The sequence below is a fragment of the Mustela putorius genome, unplaced genomic scaffold (assembly GCF_011764305.1).
Source record: "Mustela putorius furo isolate JIRA1106 unplaced genomic scaffold, ASM1176430v1.1 tig00000095_pilon_pilon_pilon, whole genome shotgun sequence".
Classification (NCBI taxonomy): domain Eukaryota; kingdom Metazoa; phylum Chordata; class Mammalia; order Carnivora; family Mustelidae; genus Mustela; species Mustela putorius.
In genome coordinates this window covers 9,323,008-9,343,227 of record NW_025421280.1, presented here as the reverse complement: position 1 = coordinate 9,343,227, position 20,220 = coordinate 9,323,008, and the positions used below count along the sequence as shown (strand labels likewise).

General features: G+C 48.6%; 1 protein-coding gene and 1 long non-coding RNA gene across 6 annotated transcripts in view; one reads left to right on the top strand and one right to left on the bottom strand.

Moving 5' to 3' along the window:
• Positions 1-283: 283 nt before the first annotated feature.
• PRICKLE2 (prickle planar cell polarity protein 2) overlaps positions 284-20,220 on the bottom strand; it is a 318,505-nt gene continuing 298,568 nt past the window's right edge. For all 5 annotated transcript variants that reach the window (XM_004738303.3, XM_004738306.3, XM_013053561.2 and 2 more), the window contains one exon: positions 284-6,273. In XM_004738303.3, coding sequence (XP_004738360.1) covers positions 5,399-6,273 — 875 coding nt within the window. In that variant the 3' untranslated portion in view covers positions 284-5,398. The remainder of the gene's footprint in view (positions 6,274-20,220) is intronic.
• Positions 5,583-8,901, top strand: LOC123391466. Its single transcript, XR_006606171.1, has 3 exons — positions 5,583-5,671; positions 7,696-7,744; positions 8,396-8,901. It is a non-coding gene; the product is annotated as an uncharacterized LOC123391466 (long non-coding RNA).

Below are 20,220 nucleotides of genomic sequence, written 5' to 3'. Positions count from 1 at the left end.
ACATCTCAGGGGGAGGGGAGCGACTGGCATCTAGTGCATAGGGAGGTCAGCGATGTTGCTGACCTAAACATCCTACAAGGCATGGGCCCGTTCTCTGCCAGAATGAACTGGCCCGAAATGACCGCAGCGCTGAAGCTGAAAAATCCCAACTTCATCGGGTTCATCCTTCATAGTAAATCTCATCCCCTGACACGTGTAGCCTCTGTCTTCCTTGTTGAGACGCTCAAAGGCAACCATTTCAAGAAATCCGGAAAGGGAGGAAGGACTGAGAAGATTGGCAACATTTCTTTTATTCAAATTTTATTGGAAGTTTACAAATGTATTACAGACATCAGTAAAACATATCCATTTTACAGGGCACGGATCTCAAGCAAAGTGTTCACAACAGTCTCTGGCAGAGCCCACACCAAAGGCCCGTTGCAGACCTTCTTTAGAAAAAGCTTGACACTCGACACACAACACAGAGTCTGGCCTGCCTCACCTTCTCAGACCCTCTGAGGTTTTGTTTATGCACTTGGAGTTAAAGCACGAGATGGGCAAAGCAATCCTGTGCAGGAAAGAATGCGGTTTGGAGAGGGAAAACTGCCAAAGTCCTAATTTCCTAAGGAAAATGAAGGACTTGTAGACCTTAGAACGTGAAGTCAGGGTCCATCGTAGAACCGAAATGCTTTAGGGAAACACGGGAGTATCAACCAGAGGCTGGAGAACAGATCTTACTAGTGGGTAACTCTCTCCAAAAAGTCTTAAAAAAGGTGGGTCAGGGACCTATTGAACACAGATGGCCAAATGCCCAGTAGGGTGAAGGGATGTCTCTGAAAACTGCCAGGATAGAACAATTCTTTTTTCTATCCTTCAGAGTCATCGAATCTCAATCACCAGAAATGTTTTCCTACACGACGTGACTTTGCTCCCTCCTTTTTGAATTCCCCTTGGGGAAAGCTAGCTTTGTCAGCAGGAAGTAAGCGTATAAAAGAGTATAGCTCCCAACAGTGAGTCATGGTTTATGGCAGTCTTGTGTTGACTGGGCTACTGTTATGAGAAAATGGAAAAGGAATCCAATCCTTTCTTGGTCCTAACCTTGACAACTGCTTCCAAGTGGCCAGACAAGACAAGCCCCGGTGTCTGCTGATGGCCCCAAGGGACCCAGCACTGGAGGCGAGGCAAAGCTGGCTTCATTTCTACTTTCCTTGTGCTTTGAGAGATGCACCTCAAAAGGCGGCAATCTGAAGCCGCCTTCAAGATGCTAAAGGGTTGCTAACAGCAACTCTTCTGGCACGAAATGGATAACTGGTTTCATTTCCCACTCTACTCTGGTCCTAGATAGATCCTCTGTCTTAGGCATTAGCATCTGGTTTCTATTAGACAGAAACACACAAAGAGCACTTCTCCTTGGAATTTAAATATTTGTGTTATTTCTGGTTAGAAGGTGGGATTAGATGAAGAATAAGATGGCCTCTTATCTGACCTCTGCAAAACGATGAACAGAAGGCTGCTTGTAATAATTGGCCAAGAACATGGGAATGCAGAAGGAGGCCCAAGGGATTTGTCTTTGTTTTGCCTAAAGAAGTCAGCCTCCACTTTTAGCACCCACAAAGGAACTGGGGGCTCTCACAGTCATTTACGAATGATGCTTCCTACAAGGTTGGTGTGCCATTTGGGGCCAACGGCAAATGATGGAAAGACAGATAAAAATCAGTTCCCAAATGAGATTTGTTATCAAATGACCTCAGTTCTAACCCACTGATCCTCAGTGCTTGGAGCGTCACAAAGATTTTTGAGACTGCATCCACGCTCCCTGGGAGAGTGTGGTGAGATTCGCTGGTTTTACCAGCCGCGCTGCAGGAATGGGAGAGCGTGTGCTATGTCTGTGTCATCGCTGGCCGCACCTGAACTCAGATACGGTGAGGGGGACCCAAGCAGTGGAAAACCACCGCAGGAGAAGGAAATAGTTTGCTGCAGTGCAAAAGCATCCTACAGAATGGGGACAGAGAAAGAGCAAGAGCTGTCTTGTGGTCCCCTCCTGGAAAGACAAAATTGCTTGTTCACTGGGCTGGCTGAGGACAGAAGGGAAGGACTAGTGATGAGAAGGTGAATGTAGGAAGAACCAACAACCAACAACCAATCCACAACTCTACCCACCTTGAACCTGCGCAGGACCTAGGAGCATGGTTCTGCTTTCCCTCACCTCATTCAACTTCATGGAACTATAGGACAGAAGGAAGGGTACCTAAATGCCACCCTCCATGCCACCAGGCTGCTAAGAAAGCTGTTCACAGTATCGAGGGTCATATGTATTGGCAGGGACATTTAGGAAACTGTCAATGGCTACTTCCTCCTGGAAAAGAGCCCGTTCTGTTGCCACTGAGTTGAGCAGCGATAAGAAACGACCTGAAGACCCAAGTGGTCGTTTTCACCAAAAGCCAAGAGGACCAATATGAAGAGAGGTAGAAAAAGCAAACCCAAAGTATTAGAGATGAGAGGGAACTAGGAAAAATTACTTTTCTGGAACGGTCTATCAAAGATGCAAGGAGATCTAGGAAGAGGTGAGTGTAAGCCCCACTCACAGGCAAAACTTGACGAGGAAGAGCTCGTGGTTATGACAGAGGGATCAGGTGAGGACCCTAAGTTCTTGCCTCCAAAGAGAACACATTGAGTTTTCAGGAACGGAGTTCTGTGATGTTAGGTGTAAGTCATCACGAACAGGTAGGATTCCTACGACCATGACATCCTGCTCTCTCCGGGGCATTCACTTGGAGGTCCCATCACCTTTGTGATGATTTAACCAGCCTCGTGGGCATCGTCTGTAAGGCGCCTGGCTGCGTGTGGGGTGGGGAGAAGCCGCAATGGAACACACGGAAGAGACCTTGGTTCGAGACAGTGTGACCCTGAGGCTTCCATCTCAATTATATTTCAAGCTCTGGCCAGTTGAGCTGCCGGGTGCCCCCTGGGCAGCTAGCTCTGAAATCGCTTCGTCCTCCCAACCCCTTCATGGGATGTGGCTATGGGTCGATTTCAGGCCACCCTCTTCTTCCTGCGGAGGGTGCCTCAAGCCTCATGGGGGGAAGGTAAGGGGGTACTTCTGGAGAGGATGGACTTAGAAAGCAGCTTTTACCAGGAGAATTTCTTTCATTGGATTCCAGGCCACAGAGGACAGACATGATTTTCAGCTGTTTGCTATGTTAAGCGATCTACTTTTGTCTCTCTTTTCTTTTTCCAAAATGCCTTTTCATTCTCATCAATCAAGGAACTCCAAACTCCAAATTGGACTCGCCCGATTTCTACCAGAAACCTGCCACTTCAGTAGCATGGTGTTGCACATTGTTTCTTAATCAGTTTTGCCAAGCAGTTTACAAACTTACTATACAAACGTAATAGAGTTAATTCTCCGGAGGCTTGGATAAGTAATGAAGCATTTAGATATGAAGATAGCATGCGGAAAACAGCCACAACCAACATTTGCATTGCTTTTTTTTTTTTTTTAAATCAGTGACAATGACAAATGTCATATTAATACCTGAAAAGCAAATTATTTTAATACATCCTGAATGGAGTGCCATTTCCACATCCTTTACAGCCTTCTTTTCCCCAGACCCATTTGGGATGGTGTCTGAAAAGCCACATCTCACATTCTCTCCATAAAAAAAAAATATTAGAAAATATTAACTACTATACTGAAAAGAGACCACGCTCACCTCACCACGGCAGATGGCCACTGAGTTACACCGTGTACTACATCAACAGTACATCTCACTAAAGGTGGGTCCTCCGATGGATTATTTCAACTGCTACAATCCATTCAAGGGAGGAGGAGAATGGAAGAGAAAGCAAGGGCTTCATTGTGAACTGAAGCAAGGTAGGAAGTTTTATTTTACTATAAACAACACAACCGTTAAATGTCTTCTTCAAGCAAACTCACTTTTGAGCCCAATTTCTGTCTGACCAACAGTCCCCAAAGTTCAACACGGAAATCCCCCTTTGAACAGCGTCTGCTCTTCAAGGCCGTCACCCTGAAATCTCCCAAGCTGCTCCCTTTCCTGGGTCACCCAGACACTCTGGTTACGGGGCGTGTTAAACTGGGTTCTTTCTACAAGCACTGGGTTGGGGGGGGTGGTTATTCAAGGTAGCGGTCACCTCCCACTCTACTTCATTTCCCGAAGCTGCTCTTTACTCTGACCTTCCTTCATATCCCCCTTCAGTCTCTACCCTTGACCTGCTTTCTGCTTTCGAATTCCCTTGTTCCTTCTCCACGCATGACGTACGATCTAGAACACCCCGTCCCTCCCAGAGCCCCGCAGGACCTTCTACATGTCTACTGCTTAAGTTCATTTGCACTGAGGACAACCGGTTGTCAGCCTAAGGCAGCTGTTCCGTCTGCCTTGGTAAAGGAAAGCAGATAATATAATCCAGGAAACATGAGCACCAGAAAATAATGCCACATTCAAAACAACGTCATGCTGACATCACACGACGGGTACCACTCACAGTCACTTTCATTTTCCCCAAGGGACAGATCAACAGCAAGCAACTTCAATGTTCCCAGCAGGGACGGTGTTGCTCACGGGAGTTTACGGACACTGGTTGGTTTCTCTAATTGGCAAAAGTTACGTTTGCAATTAAAAAAAAAATTACTATCACTTTGTAGAGAAGAAATTCTACCGAGGGCAGGAGCAGACTTAAGGATGTCTCCTTAAGGTAGAATGGAGCATAAAATACTTTGGGTGTAATGGTTAATTTTTTTTTTAGCCACAAAAAGTCAAATTGAATAAACTCCTTTGAAAAAGGTCTCACTGACATGTAACAAATTTGTATAGAAAAAAGAAAAAAAAAAAAAAAAAAGAAAAGGCGGTCCTGGACCACCTCTGAATGTACTACTCAAAGACAACGCTGGGCGTGCATGCAAATTTCCACTGAGTCCTACGATATAGAAATTCCTTTGATATTACAAAATACAAAAATATTTTATCAGAACTCTCATTTACATTGCATTTACAATGGACATGTAAATAACTTAGTCTTGGGTCCTGGCTAATAATAAACAAATTACTTACTGGAAAAAGGGTCCTAAAAGTAAGAGAACCAGAGAGGGTATAAGCGAGCGGGAAACAGTTTGCCATCTTGCGAAAGGCGACTCAACACAGACTGACGGGAAGGAGGGGACCAACCCTGGCCTCCAGAGTCTATAGCATTTCCAAAGTGAAATGTGCAAATAATATTCAACATGCCGAGAACTGGGACTACCTATTGAGTCAGTCTATAACCTTGCCTCCACCACGGCCAGCATTTCCCTCTTCTCCTCTAGCCACCACCCCCCAAAAGCGCTTTACAATGGAAAACAGTGCAAGTTTCTGAATGTACATTCTTAGCTCCCATCTTCCCCCATTCCCTGACCCCAAGCCTATTAGGAAATGATGCAGTTTTTGCTCTTTTGTCTTTTCCTGCTGTGCAACTGTCCCCTGCCCCCTAACGTGGAAGACTTGGGGAGCCCATAGGAGCTGTATTTGTGCAACAGCTCATCGCTTGTGACGTATCGCAGGCGGGCGGGCTGGGGGATGGGTTCTCCTAGGAAGTAGCCCTCGTTGTCAGACTCCGAAGAGGAGGAGCAGGTAGAACACCAATCGTACTCGGCGAAGTAGGGTCCCCAGCGCTCCCCGAAGGCATTCTGCAGAGCCAGGTCTGACACCGTTCTCGGGCACTGGCCGTACAGGTCCCTTCGGGACCCTTGGCCCAGGCTCTCCTGGAAGCTCCGCTGGCGCATGAACTGGTCGTAGTCCTCCCTGGCTCGGAGGGGGGGCCTTTCTTTTAACCGAGAGATGGCCTCGCGTTCGCTGGCCAGGTGCAGGGCGTTGTCCGAGCGAGAGCGCCGGGAACGCCTGGAGCGGTGAGGTCGGAAGCGGCGACCGTCGTCGCGGGAGGTACTTCTCCTCCGCGTGCGTTCGCTCATGGGCTGGATCCTCATGCCCTCCTGCCCCTGCAGCTTGCTGCTGGCCATCCCCCCATCAAAATCAAAGCTCTGATGCAGCCTGCCGTGGGACTGCAGGTCTCTGTACCCAATGGGGTTGCCGAGCTGGTGGAGGTTTCCCTCCATCTCTTGGTACTGCTGGGCAGAGAGCAGGCTGCGAACCGACTCTGCGCTCCGGAACTGCATGGACGAGTTAAGCGTGCCCATGTTGCTCAGCTTCTCGGAGACATTCATTCCAGAGTCTTTGCTGAGGTCAGGCATGGAAAACCGGGAGAGGTGCTCCTGGCGCTTGGCCCCACCATCTGCGGACAGGCCTGGGGGTAAAGAGGGAAGAGAGGACCACGGAGGTTAATATAAATGTGCAGTCTTGCTCATCGGAATCACCGTCTGTCTCGGATCGCTGCATACGGTTGCGCAGTTGTACACTGCACAAAGGTGCTCTCAGAATATTTGGGAGAGCTCTCTCCCCACTCCACAGGAGGGTGGTGCCCACCGAGAGAGGACACCTGGTTAAAATGCATCTGCACAGCTATATGTTACTAGTTACTAATTCTTCCAAAGGCTCATTGAAGTCACTAGGAACCCACTGTGCATCTCATGCATGCTTCTTCTGTTTAGAATTTCACTTTACAAAAAGTGCTTCAGTTACTTCTTTGATCTAAGGCTGCACTATAAGTACATGGCACAGATATTCTGGATGTGGAAGGTTTCAGCGACACATGCTGGGCCATGCCCAAATAGTTCCTATCAACACTGAGCCTCGCATCTAATCTCCTGAAACCAGAGCAACTCACTTTCCTGTTAGCCTCCAGCAGCTTCCCCCTGCACCTGCCGTCCCTGAGCTCCACAGCTCAAATGTGTGGAACACTAAGTGGCTCCCTGGGTGTACACAGAGGGACATTTACTCTCTCAGGCTCTTTAGTGAATGACTGCTCCAGGGTTTTAAATTGGCCCTGAACAGCCAGAAGATGTGAGTGGGATTCTAGGATACTCCTTTTCCCCTGGGGGAGGCACTTTTTAAAACACCAGGACCAGTGGGTATCTCTCTAGCAATGGGCCTGCAGTCCCTAAAGGCTATCAATGGCACCACTTAAATGAAAACCATTTTGCAAGTAGCAGGGGGTTCTTGACCTGAGTAACTTCCATGCTGCCCGCCCTAAAGCAGGACTCTCAAAAGAGAAGCTTAAGAATGGCCCCGGTGGTAAAAGCTCAGCATTTTCACTCATTACCTGTTGGAAGATGAGACATTTTGCCATTGCTGGTTGCAGAAAACATGTCTTTGGATTACAATGGCCCAGTATGACCCAGGCCACTGATTCTTCTTTCCCAGGGCTGGGGGCCAACAACTTCCAACCCCCGGACAAAACTAGTGTTATGAACACTTTGAAAAACTACTTAGCAGTATCTGTTTATGCCAAACACACACACACACACACACACACACACACACACACACTATCAATGAGGTTGCTTGGAACATTTGTGTCCTTTTGGGTGTGTGTGTGTGTACTTATGGATTATTTCTGTTGGGTGTACAATCAGAGTGGAGATGCTACAATTTTTCATTGTTACTCTTGATTATACACCAAACAGAAATCAGTTTATAGGTCCCAAAAATGTGCAAAGGTATTCAGAGAAGCTTTCTTTAGAGTGGCTTAGAACTATAAATAACTCAGATGTCAATTAGCAGGAAAGAGGATCAGTAAAATGTATTTTATACCATTCCCCCTTAAAAGGAATGAGGAGTCTGGAGAGACGGCGGATTCCGGGACAGGAGGAGGGAAGGTAAGATAGGAGCATGGAACATCTCGCTACACCAGAAAGGAAGGAAGGGTTACAAATGAAAAAAATGAGGGGCTCTCACTCACCAAAGCTGAGCAATGTGAGCATCAAAACATTAAAACAGTAATGATTTATAAACCATTGAAAAAGGAGGAAATAAGTCCATAAACCCTCTAATAAATAAATGGGGAAGAAGACTGGGCTCTTATACACCAGACAATGGTGAGCAGAGGGGGGTTGCTGGATTTGGAAGACCACCATTTTGTAACCACTGTACATAAAGATTGATTCACACAAGAGTCAAATTATGCTCAAGTCAGGGGATAAAATTTGATGGAGCAGGATATTTTCACGGTGTTAAGTGTTTCTCCATATTAGTTTGTAAGGAAATATTTAATAGCTACACAACAGAGAAATCAGACAGCACTTTGACCGGGAGATCAAACTTAACATCATCGATGAGGCAGAACTGGACATTGTGTGCCTCCTGACGTAGGTCCTGAGAAGGACACACTATCACCCACACATTGTTCTAGTCAGGAACATTTTCTGAGTGGATTCAGAAGGAAACATTAGATAAGCTCCCAAATGAGGAAAATTCTATTAAGAAAAAAAAGGGGGGACTATATCCTTAAAACTTTTTTTTTTTTTCAGTACCATAGAAGTCTGAGGGAATGTTCTACGTCGAAGAACACAAAGGAACCATGGCAACTGTGTAGAACACCTGATCCCTCTGGAACCTGTTCTCTGCTGAGAATGTTAGAGAGCATAGCTGTGGAACGACTGACAAAAATTGGGACCTGGGCAATTAATAGCCATATGATGCTAAATCTACTGTGGTAATTTTGATAACGGTGGTAATTTATGATAATGTTGGAGAAGACCCTTCCTCTTGGGAAATATACAGGGAAGGCTATGGTAGTACATGGCTGAACTGGATATGACTTCCTCTCAAATGGTTTGGAAATACACTGCGTGGGTACATTGTGTACACACAGTTCGGAAATGCAGTGTGTGTGTGTGTGTGAGATCAAGAGAGAGCAAGAGAGAACCAGCAATAAACTAATGGGATCAACAGTTAACTAGCGGTGAATCCAGGTAAAGCATACATTCTGGGTATTGGTTTCGTTCCATTTTTGCAACATTTGAGTTAGTTTGAAATTATTGCCAAATAAAGTTTCTTAAAACGAGCAGTGTATGCATATACAATGGTTTGGTTTTCCATGCCCAGGGAAGTCGCTGGGGGTTAGGAGGGGGGCAGGTGGTGTATGCTGTTGGCATCTAATGGGCAGAGGCCAGAGAGACGACATTGAGTACCTCACGGTGGACACACTGGGCAGTCCCCACAACAGAAAATTATCCAGCCCTGGAGGACAGTCGTGCCACAGCGGAGACGCCGTCATACGGCAGAATTCCACATGACGACGAGAATGAACAATGATACCCAGTAACAGGGATGAATGTCACAGAAAATGCTGGCAGACACAAAAGAGTACAGGTTGCGTGATCCCATCTGGATGGAGTTCAAGAGCTGAGGCTGTGTTTGGTGGCAGAGATCAAGGCAGTGGGAAGGGACAGAAAGGGAAACTTCGAGGGTGCTGGGGATGCTCTATATCCAGATCTGGGTGATGGTTATAAAAGGATACACACGGAAACATTTCTTGAGGTGCAGTTTAATATTTTGTTTGCTTTATCTTATATATATACCTCAATAACAAGGTATAAAAATAAAGCAGGGTTCTTATTAAAGAGTCACCTTTAAATGCTGGATATGCCTGCAGAGAAACCATTCTGCCAACCACGGTACTTTCATATAGATTTTTTAATTCCATTACTGGGGTAACTGTCAGGGCAGGAGGGGATGAGTTCTTTAACTCCCCCTTTCTCTGGTGCTTATCTCTGACACAAACATCATAAAAGCTGATTTACAACAGCCTAATCACTTCCAGAACCTCCTCAACCTGAGGGCGGAGAGGATGTGGGTCGGCAACCCAGGATGATGAATGAGTTTTCGGGGCAGACGAACTCCATCCAGGAGGGAAGGAAAAAATTCTTCAAAATCACAGGCAAAAGCAAAAGCTGTACAGGTGGGCTCAGTGATCTCTGCGGGGCTCTCTCCTCCAGCTCTGGAGTGGAATCAGCGTTGGCATCAACAAGTAAGCAAACACCGTAAATTCCCTGTCTTTTAGACGCCCCAAAGCCTGTCATTTCTGAGGACATCATGTTATGTGAACAGATTCTTATTTCGATGAGGAGGTTAACATAAAGAAGGGCAGCTTCAGTCCCACTGGGAGGTGATCTTGCTGATTCGTGTTGTGATCTCAGGATAACCATAACCATCTCCACCCTCCCCCACACAGGAAAATGCTCTGTCAAGAGCAGGAGGGGTCCTGGTGCTCAACCCACAGCCTACTGCTAATCTCACTTATCCCAAACATAGGCTACTCCCTCGGGGACATGGGGCTGGGATTGTAAATGCTACCTGCTCACTGCAGACATTATTAATACATTAATTTACTTAGGAATAAACCTTCTGATAGATTAACTCAGATTTGTCTCCAGGGTCCTCTTGCTCGCAGAACATGAACAGAATGGCCAATGTGGCCCACCGATGGGCAACCATCATGCATTTGCCGCTAAACAGGTGTCTCTGTGGTTAATTTCATTCTTGGCAAAGTCCAAAGTCCTGACGCAGATCTAAAGACCCTAAGGGGCCTCCAAGATCACCCAAAGGCTCTTTCCAGTTTACACGGCTTCAGCAATACATTTCACCACCAGCCAGCTCATTCCAGCCCTCCTTGGAAAACCCTCCCCTCTGCACTGCTGACTTCTCTTCATCATTAATGTCACCTCTTCCGAGATACCTGCCCTGATCGCTCTTTCTCAAGTTGCAAGCTGTCCCCCACAACAACCAGTCGCTTTGCAGCTTTAACTTCTAAGGTCCCCACCCTGACTTGTTTTCTTAAGTTCATATGTTTGCACTTGAATGGATGTCCCCTGGGAGCAAGGATCATGTTCCTTGCTCACCGGACTACCTCAGAACCAGGAGTGCTCCACTGGAGCTCAGTAAATATTTATGCAATCAAGGTCAATGAAGCCTCACACTGCCACAGCTGGGAAAAAAGCAGCTACCCTCTGACCTGGAATGGGCCAGGACTTAAGGAACAACCAATTGTAATTCAGATGGGTGGTTGCCAACTGCGGGAACAGAAACACATGGTCCTACCTGTCAATCTCATTGTCTCTGGTGCTTCTTTATGCGCCCTACCATCTGGGGCCTCTCCAATTTTAAAGCTGAGGAACGGGTGGTTTATAATTAGCTCCTCGATCTGCACAAAGTGTTTGGGCTTATTAATCACAGTTCTGGAGATATGTCTAAATTAGCAGCTTCCAAGCCCCCGAGACAATCACAGATCACACCTCAACTTGGGAAACCGTCCCTCCCTCCCTGCAAGCCAAACTGGAGAGTCACCTCTGGGGCTGGGTGACTGGGGGCAATCTTTGAACCTCTAGAGACACATCTCTAAAATGGGTATAACAACCGTATCTGAGTTTGGAAATTGTAGTGCCACTAGATGAGGACAAATGTACTTTTCCTTGTTAAGCCTTATCACAGCTGCAGGAATTGTGTGTTGTCTCCAGGACACCTTTAACTCCTGGGGTAGTCTAGAACCTCCACGAGGGCAGGAGCGGACTCCTATTGGCCAGTCCTCAACTAGCTAACTGGTACTGCAGTATTCTACATGCTGGAAGAAAGCAGGAAGTAAGACCGCAAACTGCCAACGAAAGGAAGTGTGCCCCCAAGAGTTTTGTACCCAGCCAACTGTAAAGGCAAACAAATGCTTGAAGGTGTAGATCCTATGAATAAAAGAATCTAAGACGACACCCACCACGCCCCGCCCAGGCTAGAGAGATGGCAATGTTCACTGAAGACGTGCCACTGTTAAAGTAATTTGCGCCTGGAACTACTTCTCTACGCGGAGGAAATTCACGTCTTTACACCATTTATCTGTGTGCAGCCCGAGTCTCCGTGTCCAATCACTGCCTACTGACAAGAGTCCAACCAAATGGGGCTCTCCTAGGTCACTCTCTTCTGCTGCAACACACACACTCTACTTCCCTTGCTGCCCAAGCCGGGATGTGTGCGCATGCGTGCCCGCAAGCGAGGTGCAGTGGGGGAGGCAGAGACGGCCCACTTAATTCCCCTTTGGAGCCTGTAGAGTCTGACCCCACAGGGGACACTGGAATGATCACAGGGCCCCAACACATGCTGGAACACCCGGCTGCAGAATCCCAATCGACTGCATGAGCCATGGAGGCAAAGTCATTCCTTCTCCAGGGGAACTCTGTTTTCTTACGAGGCAGAGAGGGTCTTTTCCTCCCCAAATAATGCAGGATCTGTGAGCTGTGCTCCATGGGGACTGTGAAGCTAGTGGCTTCCATTTATCCTTAGCCCAGTGATCGTTGTGGCCCAGAGCAAATGCCCAGGGGCCACAGGCTTCCGTCAGCACCGCAGGCCTTGCCCCGCCAAGGAGAGGGCCATGTGGAATGTCACCTGTGCTCCTCTGTGGTTAAACCGTCAGGACAAAGCTACAGCCGGGCTGCTGTAAGCAACGCCAGTGTGTCAGAATGTGCAATAAACTTGCACTGCCAATGGAAGGTCTCAGAGAAGCCGGGGACAGCGAGAAAAATCAGTACCCTCAAAGGATGCCCTGGGTGTGATGGAAGAAAAGCAGTCTTTGTGGTGTTCCCTCCCTCTCTTTATTCCGAGACCAGAGGTACGCGAGCGCTCAAGTCCAGAGAGAAGACAATGCAGACTTCAAGGTAACGCAGCCCTTAGGCTGAATCTTTCTGTTCCTTATTTATTGCCCTTCCTAGACCTATCCCTCCCCTCCAAAGAAACTGGCACAGAAGGACAGAGATGTGTTTCTGCCAAACTAAATGGTGCATCCCCATTTTACATTTCTGTAAAAAGAAAAGAGGAACTGCTCACCTTAGCCTTCCAGACATTTACGACTCACAATGATGATTTAGTTCGCTCGCAGCAGGGTTTTCCCTTTCTGACTTTTTTTCCCTCCCCCAGAAGCAGAGACATGAATAGGAATTGTTTGGAAGAGGGGTCTGCAAAGTAGAGCCCCTGGTCCACATTCAGTTCACTACTTCCTTTTGTCAATAAAGTTTTATTAGAACAGGACTACCCCCATACCACTACAATGGCGGGAATGAGCAGTCATGACAGAGACGGTAGGACCTATGAAGCCTAAAATATTTATTATCTGGTCCTTTCTAGAAACCGACAACCTCTGGTTTAGAGCCTGGATGCGCTGGGAAGCTGTACCAAGCTTAAGCAACCCCAAAGTCGTGAGCTCGCACCGTTTAAGTATCTCAGAGCTTGCGAAAATATGTCTTTGAGGGACAAGCTGATTCAAGTGTGTGTGTGTATGTGTGTGTGGTGGGGGGAGGGGTAGTTTGATCAGGTCCCTTGGGATCCTTTTTCCAACTAAGTCCATTGATTTCATCAACACTCAAAATTTCAAATTGGCAACAGCTGGAGAGAAGCTGTCATCTGGGCAGTGGGGTTTAACCACCACCACATGTTCCTCAGTGACAAGGCACGGAATGTTCGAACAGGGCAGGACAGGGACGGGTGGGGGCTGGGGCTGGAAAGAGAGGGAGAGGGGAGAGGCTCTGGGAGGAATTATGGGTACACTCAAAATTCCTCGCTACTAAGAGTGTGACCTGTGGCCAGTGACCACGGCGTCGTACTCAGACTTGCGGAATCCCAACCTGCCTTTGCACTGGAGCCTCTCTGGTGATTCATATGCCCTTGAGGATGAGAGGTACACTGCGCCAGAGTGGTGACAGTTTCAGGGCCAATCTTCTTAGCAACTAAAGGGGCTTCGACTCCAGGAAACCCCACACCCAAAGACACGGATTCAGGGTCTCTCAGCTTTGGTACTTTTAGCGTCTGGGGCAGGATCATTTTTGTTTCTTCCTGTATGGGGGCTGTTGTGTGCTTCACAGGATGGTTAGCACCACTTCTGGGCTCTGCTCACTAGACGCCAGCAGTACACCCCTCCAGGTGTGACAACGCACAGTATCTCCGGACACCGCCCAATGTCCTGTAGGAATAGAACGGCCCCAGCTGAGGACTCCTGTCCGAACAGACCCACTCCTGGGGCAGCCGCAGACCACAGCCTCAGAAGGACTCTGCTCCAGATCTCGCAGCAAAGCTGGGGAAACCCTGCTTCACCCCACCATGCACACGGGAGCCTGACCACCAGAGAGGCCAGACGCCCTGTCCTTCTAGAGAAGGAGGAGTGCGTCCCACGAGGCTGGGCGTGGCAATGCCTCCCAAATCGGGGAGCCCCAAAGTTGTTGTCTCTCTGAACTCCCCTCAGCTCACACACTCCTGACAGTCTGTCTCCCCCTCAGTGGGTTTCCAGAGGTCCCGGTGGTTTGGGCCTTCTCAGCCTTATTTTCTTCCTCCCATTGGAAGCTTGCGAAATCCTGCTCTCTTCCTTCCTCAACTCCAGTCACAGCCCGTCTAGTGGGTCCCGAGGGACAAGCTGGTCATAAGTGCTCACAGTCACGTGTCCGACATCTGCTCCTGGGGTTCCAGGAAAAGTGCTGGCAGACGCAGGAAACCGTCTTCTTCAGGCAGCTGCTGCCCAGAGGGAGGTTGAGGCGGGCTGGCCGGGGGTGGGAGGCAGGGGGAGGTGCCCGCTTCTAATTTCGCACCACGCCACTGCCCACCGGGATCCCCCTCCAGGGAAGGGCCCTTTCCCTGTCCCTGACCACTGGGTGAGACCGGCCCGAAATAAGGAACAGCTGCCTCACAACCAGCGGGTTTTGAAGAAGGCCGTGACCAATTCCAGTTTCCCCAACAACAGAGGTGCTGGTTTTTAGCAGCATTCATCCCAGAGACTTGCCTTTGAGCCAGAGTAGTTGGGAAGTGACAAGTGGCACAAGAGGACTAAAACCGCTTTTCTGGCACACCCAGGACAGTTACCGGAGAGCGCCTGGTCAAGATCAAAACCTTGGTGCAGACGGGAGGTCCCTCGCCTCCTATCTGCTGAATGACTCATTAACTCCCTCATAAAGTTACCCCAATAAAGACCGACGTGTAAAAGGCAGTGGGGGGGGGGAGCCCAGGAAGTGACATTTTTAGAAACATGTGGGGTCAATTTTAACTCCTATCCAGCTCCATGGGGGATTGCGGCCATGTAGCCACAAAGCCTATTGCTAATTGAAAGGATGCATAAAAAATTCAAACCAGGTGAAGACTGCCGGGGTTTGCACAGGGCTCACGCTGACCCCATGTTGCTTTCCAGAATCCATTCACCCAAGTCAACCAGCAGACCACACCGGAGTCTGTGTTTAGGGAACATGGGGCGGAAGCTCAGTGGCTCTCCAGCAGCCGTGAGCGGGCAGCCAGGGCCTCGGAGACTCGTTTGGTCTCTTCAATGATTCTAGGCGAAGCCAGGTTCTGGGGAGCAGACGCTTTCTGGTGACTACGGAGAAGGCGGACGACTCATTCACATATCGGTACAGCGGCTCTAGGGAGTAATCCCACGAGGGAGGAAATGCAACTGTTGTCCTAGAGAATTAAAGACTGGCTGTACCCCGACTGAGCACCCGCAAAGAACCCTGTGGTGGTGGGTGATAACTATCCTAACACCTCAAGGATCTGAAGGAGCCAGCCATGGGTGGGGGAAGGCATTCCAGGCAGAGGGAACGAGAACATTCTGTACCAGATGAAGTTCCGAGTGTCCTCAGAAGGGACAGGAGGGCTGTGTCACCAGAGCACAGGGGTGAGGACAGGGAGGCAAACAGCAGCCAGGGGGAGGTTTTTCCAGGCCACTTTGGGTTTGAAAGCATCCCTCCCACGCTTGTCTGCAGGATTAATAAAGCCCCCTTCCCCTGAGAGGCAGCACAGGAGAGTGGAGAAGAGCGCTGGCTTTGCGGTTCACCTTCCGCCTCCAGCTCCCAGAGCTATGCCTCCACCGGCAAGACCCTGGCCTGCGTGATGCCTCAGTTCCCTCATCTGTAAAATGGGAAGAGGCGTGGACTCCACCTCCTTGCCGGTGACAGTGAAAAGGAAGGGGTCAGGACACCGAGCTTAGAACAGTGCTAGTGCCGAGACGTCAGAGGGAATGTTTTCGCTCTCTCTCTCCCTCAGTATCTGTCACTTTGCAGGTACTTCTCTGTTGTCACAGATGAAAGTGCTCGGCATTGAGATGCAAGTTTTTCAAGTGGGTAATAGAGAGCGGGAATAATGTGCCCAAGGTCACACAGCAGCCACGTCAGAACTCCTACTTTCTGCCTTTTATTTGGGTGAGTAGAAAGAGTACAAGGACTATGGCCACAGGGCTGACAGTCAGAGATCTGACAGTCAGGAGGCGAAGACAGAGGAAAAGAACCATCCACACACTGGCGCTTTGAACCGGTGGCCACCATTCACAAAACTCTTTTCATGAATGGATAACTTTCTATTGCATAAATACAAATTACTGCTACATGTAACAGCACGGGTGAAGGTCAGAAAGTGAAAGACGCCAGACACAAGAGAACACAAACAGTACGATCCCAGGGATATAAGATCAAAAACCGTCCTGAACGAATCCGAACTGTTTGAGGTTAGGACTGCTTGCTTTGGAGATGAGGGAGGGATGGTGGGGGTAAGGGGGGGAAGGGGGCTTCTGCAGCCTGGTGCTGGTCTAGTGCTTGACCTGGGAGTGGGGCAGGAGTGCAATAATTCAGTGCCCATCCCTGGGCACATTTACACATGGATCCTACCTGCCTGTCCACAAGCTTCTACCCCCCCCACCCCCCCACTTAGGGGTGCATTTCTCACCCTGGTCAGCCAGCTCGGTAAGAGGGTAAAGTCTGGATGAAAGTGGTTTACGGATTTGAGGGGCAGTATACAACAGCCTCTTTTAAGCTTGGGATCCTTACTTCTCAAGATCTGACTGACCTTACACAGAGCTGGGAGTTGACAGAGTGCTATTCTTGGCATAAAAGTTCATGACATCATGTACGACGGAGCAATGACTGGGATGACTGGGGGTGAACAGATACAATGAAGGAGAGGCAGACGGCGTGGCTGTCCAAAGGATGGGTAGATGGCGTGCAGAACTGAAAGGGTCGGGACAGAATGGGAAAATGGATGAATCAATGAATGCATGCGAGGCGATACACGTATAGAAAAAGACATGGCTTGGGGATTTCATCAAGATCTTACAAATTCAAGCTACAGAATATAGTTTTTGGGTAAGAATTAAGTTTTCAAGTAATCATTATTACTTCTTTTGTTCATTTACACCAAAGATAGTCTTTGTTGGTCCCTCCTGCCGTGTCTGGAGGGGAAGGCAGTGTGGTACCTGCTCTTGGAGAACTGGAAAGAAAGACAAAATGATGAACAACTTGCCCAAGGACAGGGATGATGACGGGAATCAGTGACAAAGGCAGGGACTGAATTAGTTCTCCAGAGGCAGCCTCTTCTCCAACTTCAGCAGGCATGCAAGTCCCCCCCCCGCCAGGTGTCTTCTTAAAATGATAATTGGGGTCCACTGCATCTGGGGCTGGGGCCAAGATTCTGAATTTCTAACAAGCCCCAGGAGGTGCCCATGTTGTTGGTCCACAGACCACACTTGAAACAGCAAAGGTCTGGGTACCTTCCTGTATCATGAACTTGGAAAGACAGCTTGGTTTCGCTTGTTTCTCATAACACATCCAGGAAGGTGCTGATCGCAGACCAACCAGAGGGCTGTTCCTAAGCACGTAAAGCCCCAATCTCTGGCCAGGGGACCAAAGAACTCAGAGAAAGAGGGAGAGAAAGTACAGCCTTGCTCTGCCCTGTTCCCCTCTTCTCCACTCATCAACATAAATGAGGCTGCCAACAACCTACTTCCCTTCTTCTTCTTCTTCTTTTTTTTTTTTAAAGAATTTATTTATTTGGGAGAGGGAGAGAGGAGAGCAAGAGTGTGCTTGTGCCTGAGACGGCACGAGCCAGGGGAAGGGGCAGAAGGAGGGGGAGAAGCAGATGCCCCGCTGATCAAGGAGCCGGGTGTGGGGCTCGATCCCACGACCCTGAGATCATGACCTGAGCCAAAGGCACACACTTAACCAACTGAGCCACCCAGGTGCCCCCCATTTCCCTGCTTCTGACAAGGGCAAAGCCAGGATTGAGTTCTTAGAAAGCATAAAAACACTGAACCTGGCCATGCAAACTTTCCCTCCTGCTCTCGGTCTGTGCCCTTCACCGGGCTTCCTGAGGCAGCCTAGGCTTGGCGAGCCTCACCCTCCACACAGATGGCGAAAGCAGCTGCTAGCCCAGGAGGAGCTGGGAATCCAGAGTTCCCCAAAGCCTTCAGATCTCTCTCCCCACACCTTGCCAGTGGCACACAAATCCCAGCCTAGGAGTTGAGGGAACTTTTACAAAGTATCCTTTCTGGATTAGTGAGAAAGTCTGGCCCTTTCTGAAGCACTTCTGAAAATCTTTAACTGCTTAAGTGCAGTAGGAATTAATAAAGGAGACACTTGGATGATAGAACCTCTTCCCCACCTGCCTCCAGCCTACTCAAAAGGACACGTTTTGGGAACCAGTGGCTCAACACTGACTTCCTGTTAAAATCCAAACAAGTCTGCTTACAATTTCTATCCCCATCGCTGGAAGAGGGGCACGCGCAGTGGAAACTGAAGCCTAGGGCAAAAAGGAAATAATCAGTAAAATGGATCCTGTCTTTATACAGTTTTAAAGTTTTGTTCCTCATGGATTTTTGCATGAATTTTGATTCTGAAAATGCTGCGATGAACTACTGTGTATCTTGATGACCGAGTTTTTGACTCCCCTTTCAATTCTGTACCCATGGGAGGGGTTTCATGCATCTCCCCCTGCCCCACACCCCACCGGACAGGCCACTCCCCTTTTACCTTTTACCTTGTTCAAATATTTCATTTCCTTTGTGAAATTCCATGGATTGTACACTTCCTATAAACTGTGTTTACTAGGGTAGTGAAAAAGTAATTGGTCTGGACAGGGAAGGACCTAGAGTTCAATCACAGCTCTGCTGCCCACTCCTGGAAGACGGAATAAATCATTTTTCCCCTCTGAACCCCAGTTCCTTTTCTGAACCTGCACTGGAGATTCTCCGACCTTCCCCCAGCTGAGTCTGTAAGTTTTTTTTTTTTTTTCAGATTTTTATTTATTTATTTGATAGACAGAGACCACAAGTAGGCAGAGAGGCAGGCAGAGAGAGAGGAAGAAGCAGGCTTCCTGCTGAGCCGAGAGCCCGATGTGGGGCTCGATCCCAGGACCCTGAGATCATGACCTGAGCTGAAGGCAGAGGCTTAACCCACTGAGCCCCCCAGGTGCCTCCCCCCTTTTTAAAGATGATTCAAAAGCCTTTTGTCTTTTGTTTCTATTGAGATATATTTGACATATAATCTTGTATTTGCTTTAGGTGTACAACACAATGATTGGCTATAGGTATAGCCAAAATAGAGTGGGGGGACACCTGCGTGGCTTGGTTGGCTGGGCATCTGCCTTCGGCTAGGGTCATGATCTTGGGGTCCTGGGCTCGAGTCCGTGTCGGGCTCCTTGCTCGGTGGGGAGCCTGCTTCTCCCTCTGCCTACCGCTCCCCCTGCTTGCACACTCTCTCTCTCTTTCTCTCTCTGACAAATAAATAAAATAAAATAAAACAGAGTGGGGTCCTGACAGCATCTGTTTTAGAGTCACCTGGGTGGCTTCTTTAAATGCAGTGTCCCGGGGGGGCTGGGGGATAGACACTGGGGAGTGCTATGGTGAGTGCTGTGAAATGTGTAAGCCTGATGATTCACAGACCTGTACCCCTGGGGAAAATAATACATTATATGTTACTATAAAAAAATTAATGCAGAGTCCCAGTTCCTGTCCCAGACCTACTGCCTCAGGACTTAGGGGAGTGGAGCTCAAGACTACATTTGCAACAAGTGTTCTGGTAGATTTCCATACCTCTTTTAAATTAAAAAACCCACTGCTTTGAAGTCAGATGGGTGTGAATAAATAAACAGGTCAGACCCCCTTACTAGTCTGAAAAGCCGCCTGTTACAGATCTCTGCCTCCAGGCAGGCCAAGCAAGGTGCGAGGGTTCTGTGACCTGCCAAGCCCTGAGCCGCTTTCAGACGCAGGATTTCCAGTTTGTGTTACCTTTCCCACCGGATCTTGGCAGGTGAAGACTGATGACTTAATTCCCCGGCCCCTGTCCCTAAGTGTGGTCCCTGTGCCAACCCAGCCAGGGTGGATGGCAACCCAGCTCCCCTGGAAACTGTTCAGATGGCTAGCTCCCGAGAAACCCATCAGGCTGCTGGAGAAGGTAGCGAGGAAGGGATTTTACTTGGTCCGGCTCCAGCTCTTGGGCCATCAGAGCTGTTCTTTGCTCTGGGAGCACATAAAACCCCCAAATACCAGAGCAGATGGGGGACCATGCTGAGCACG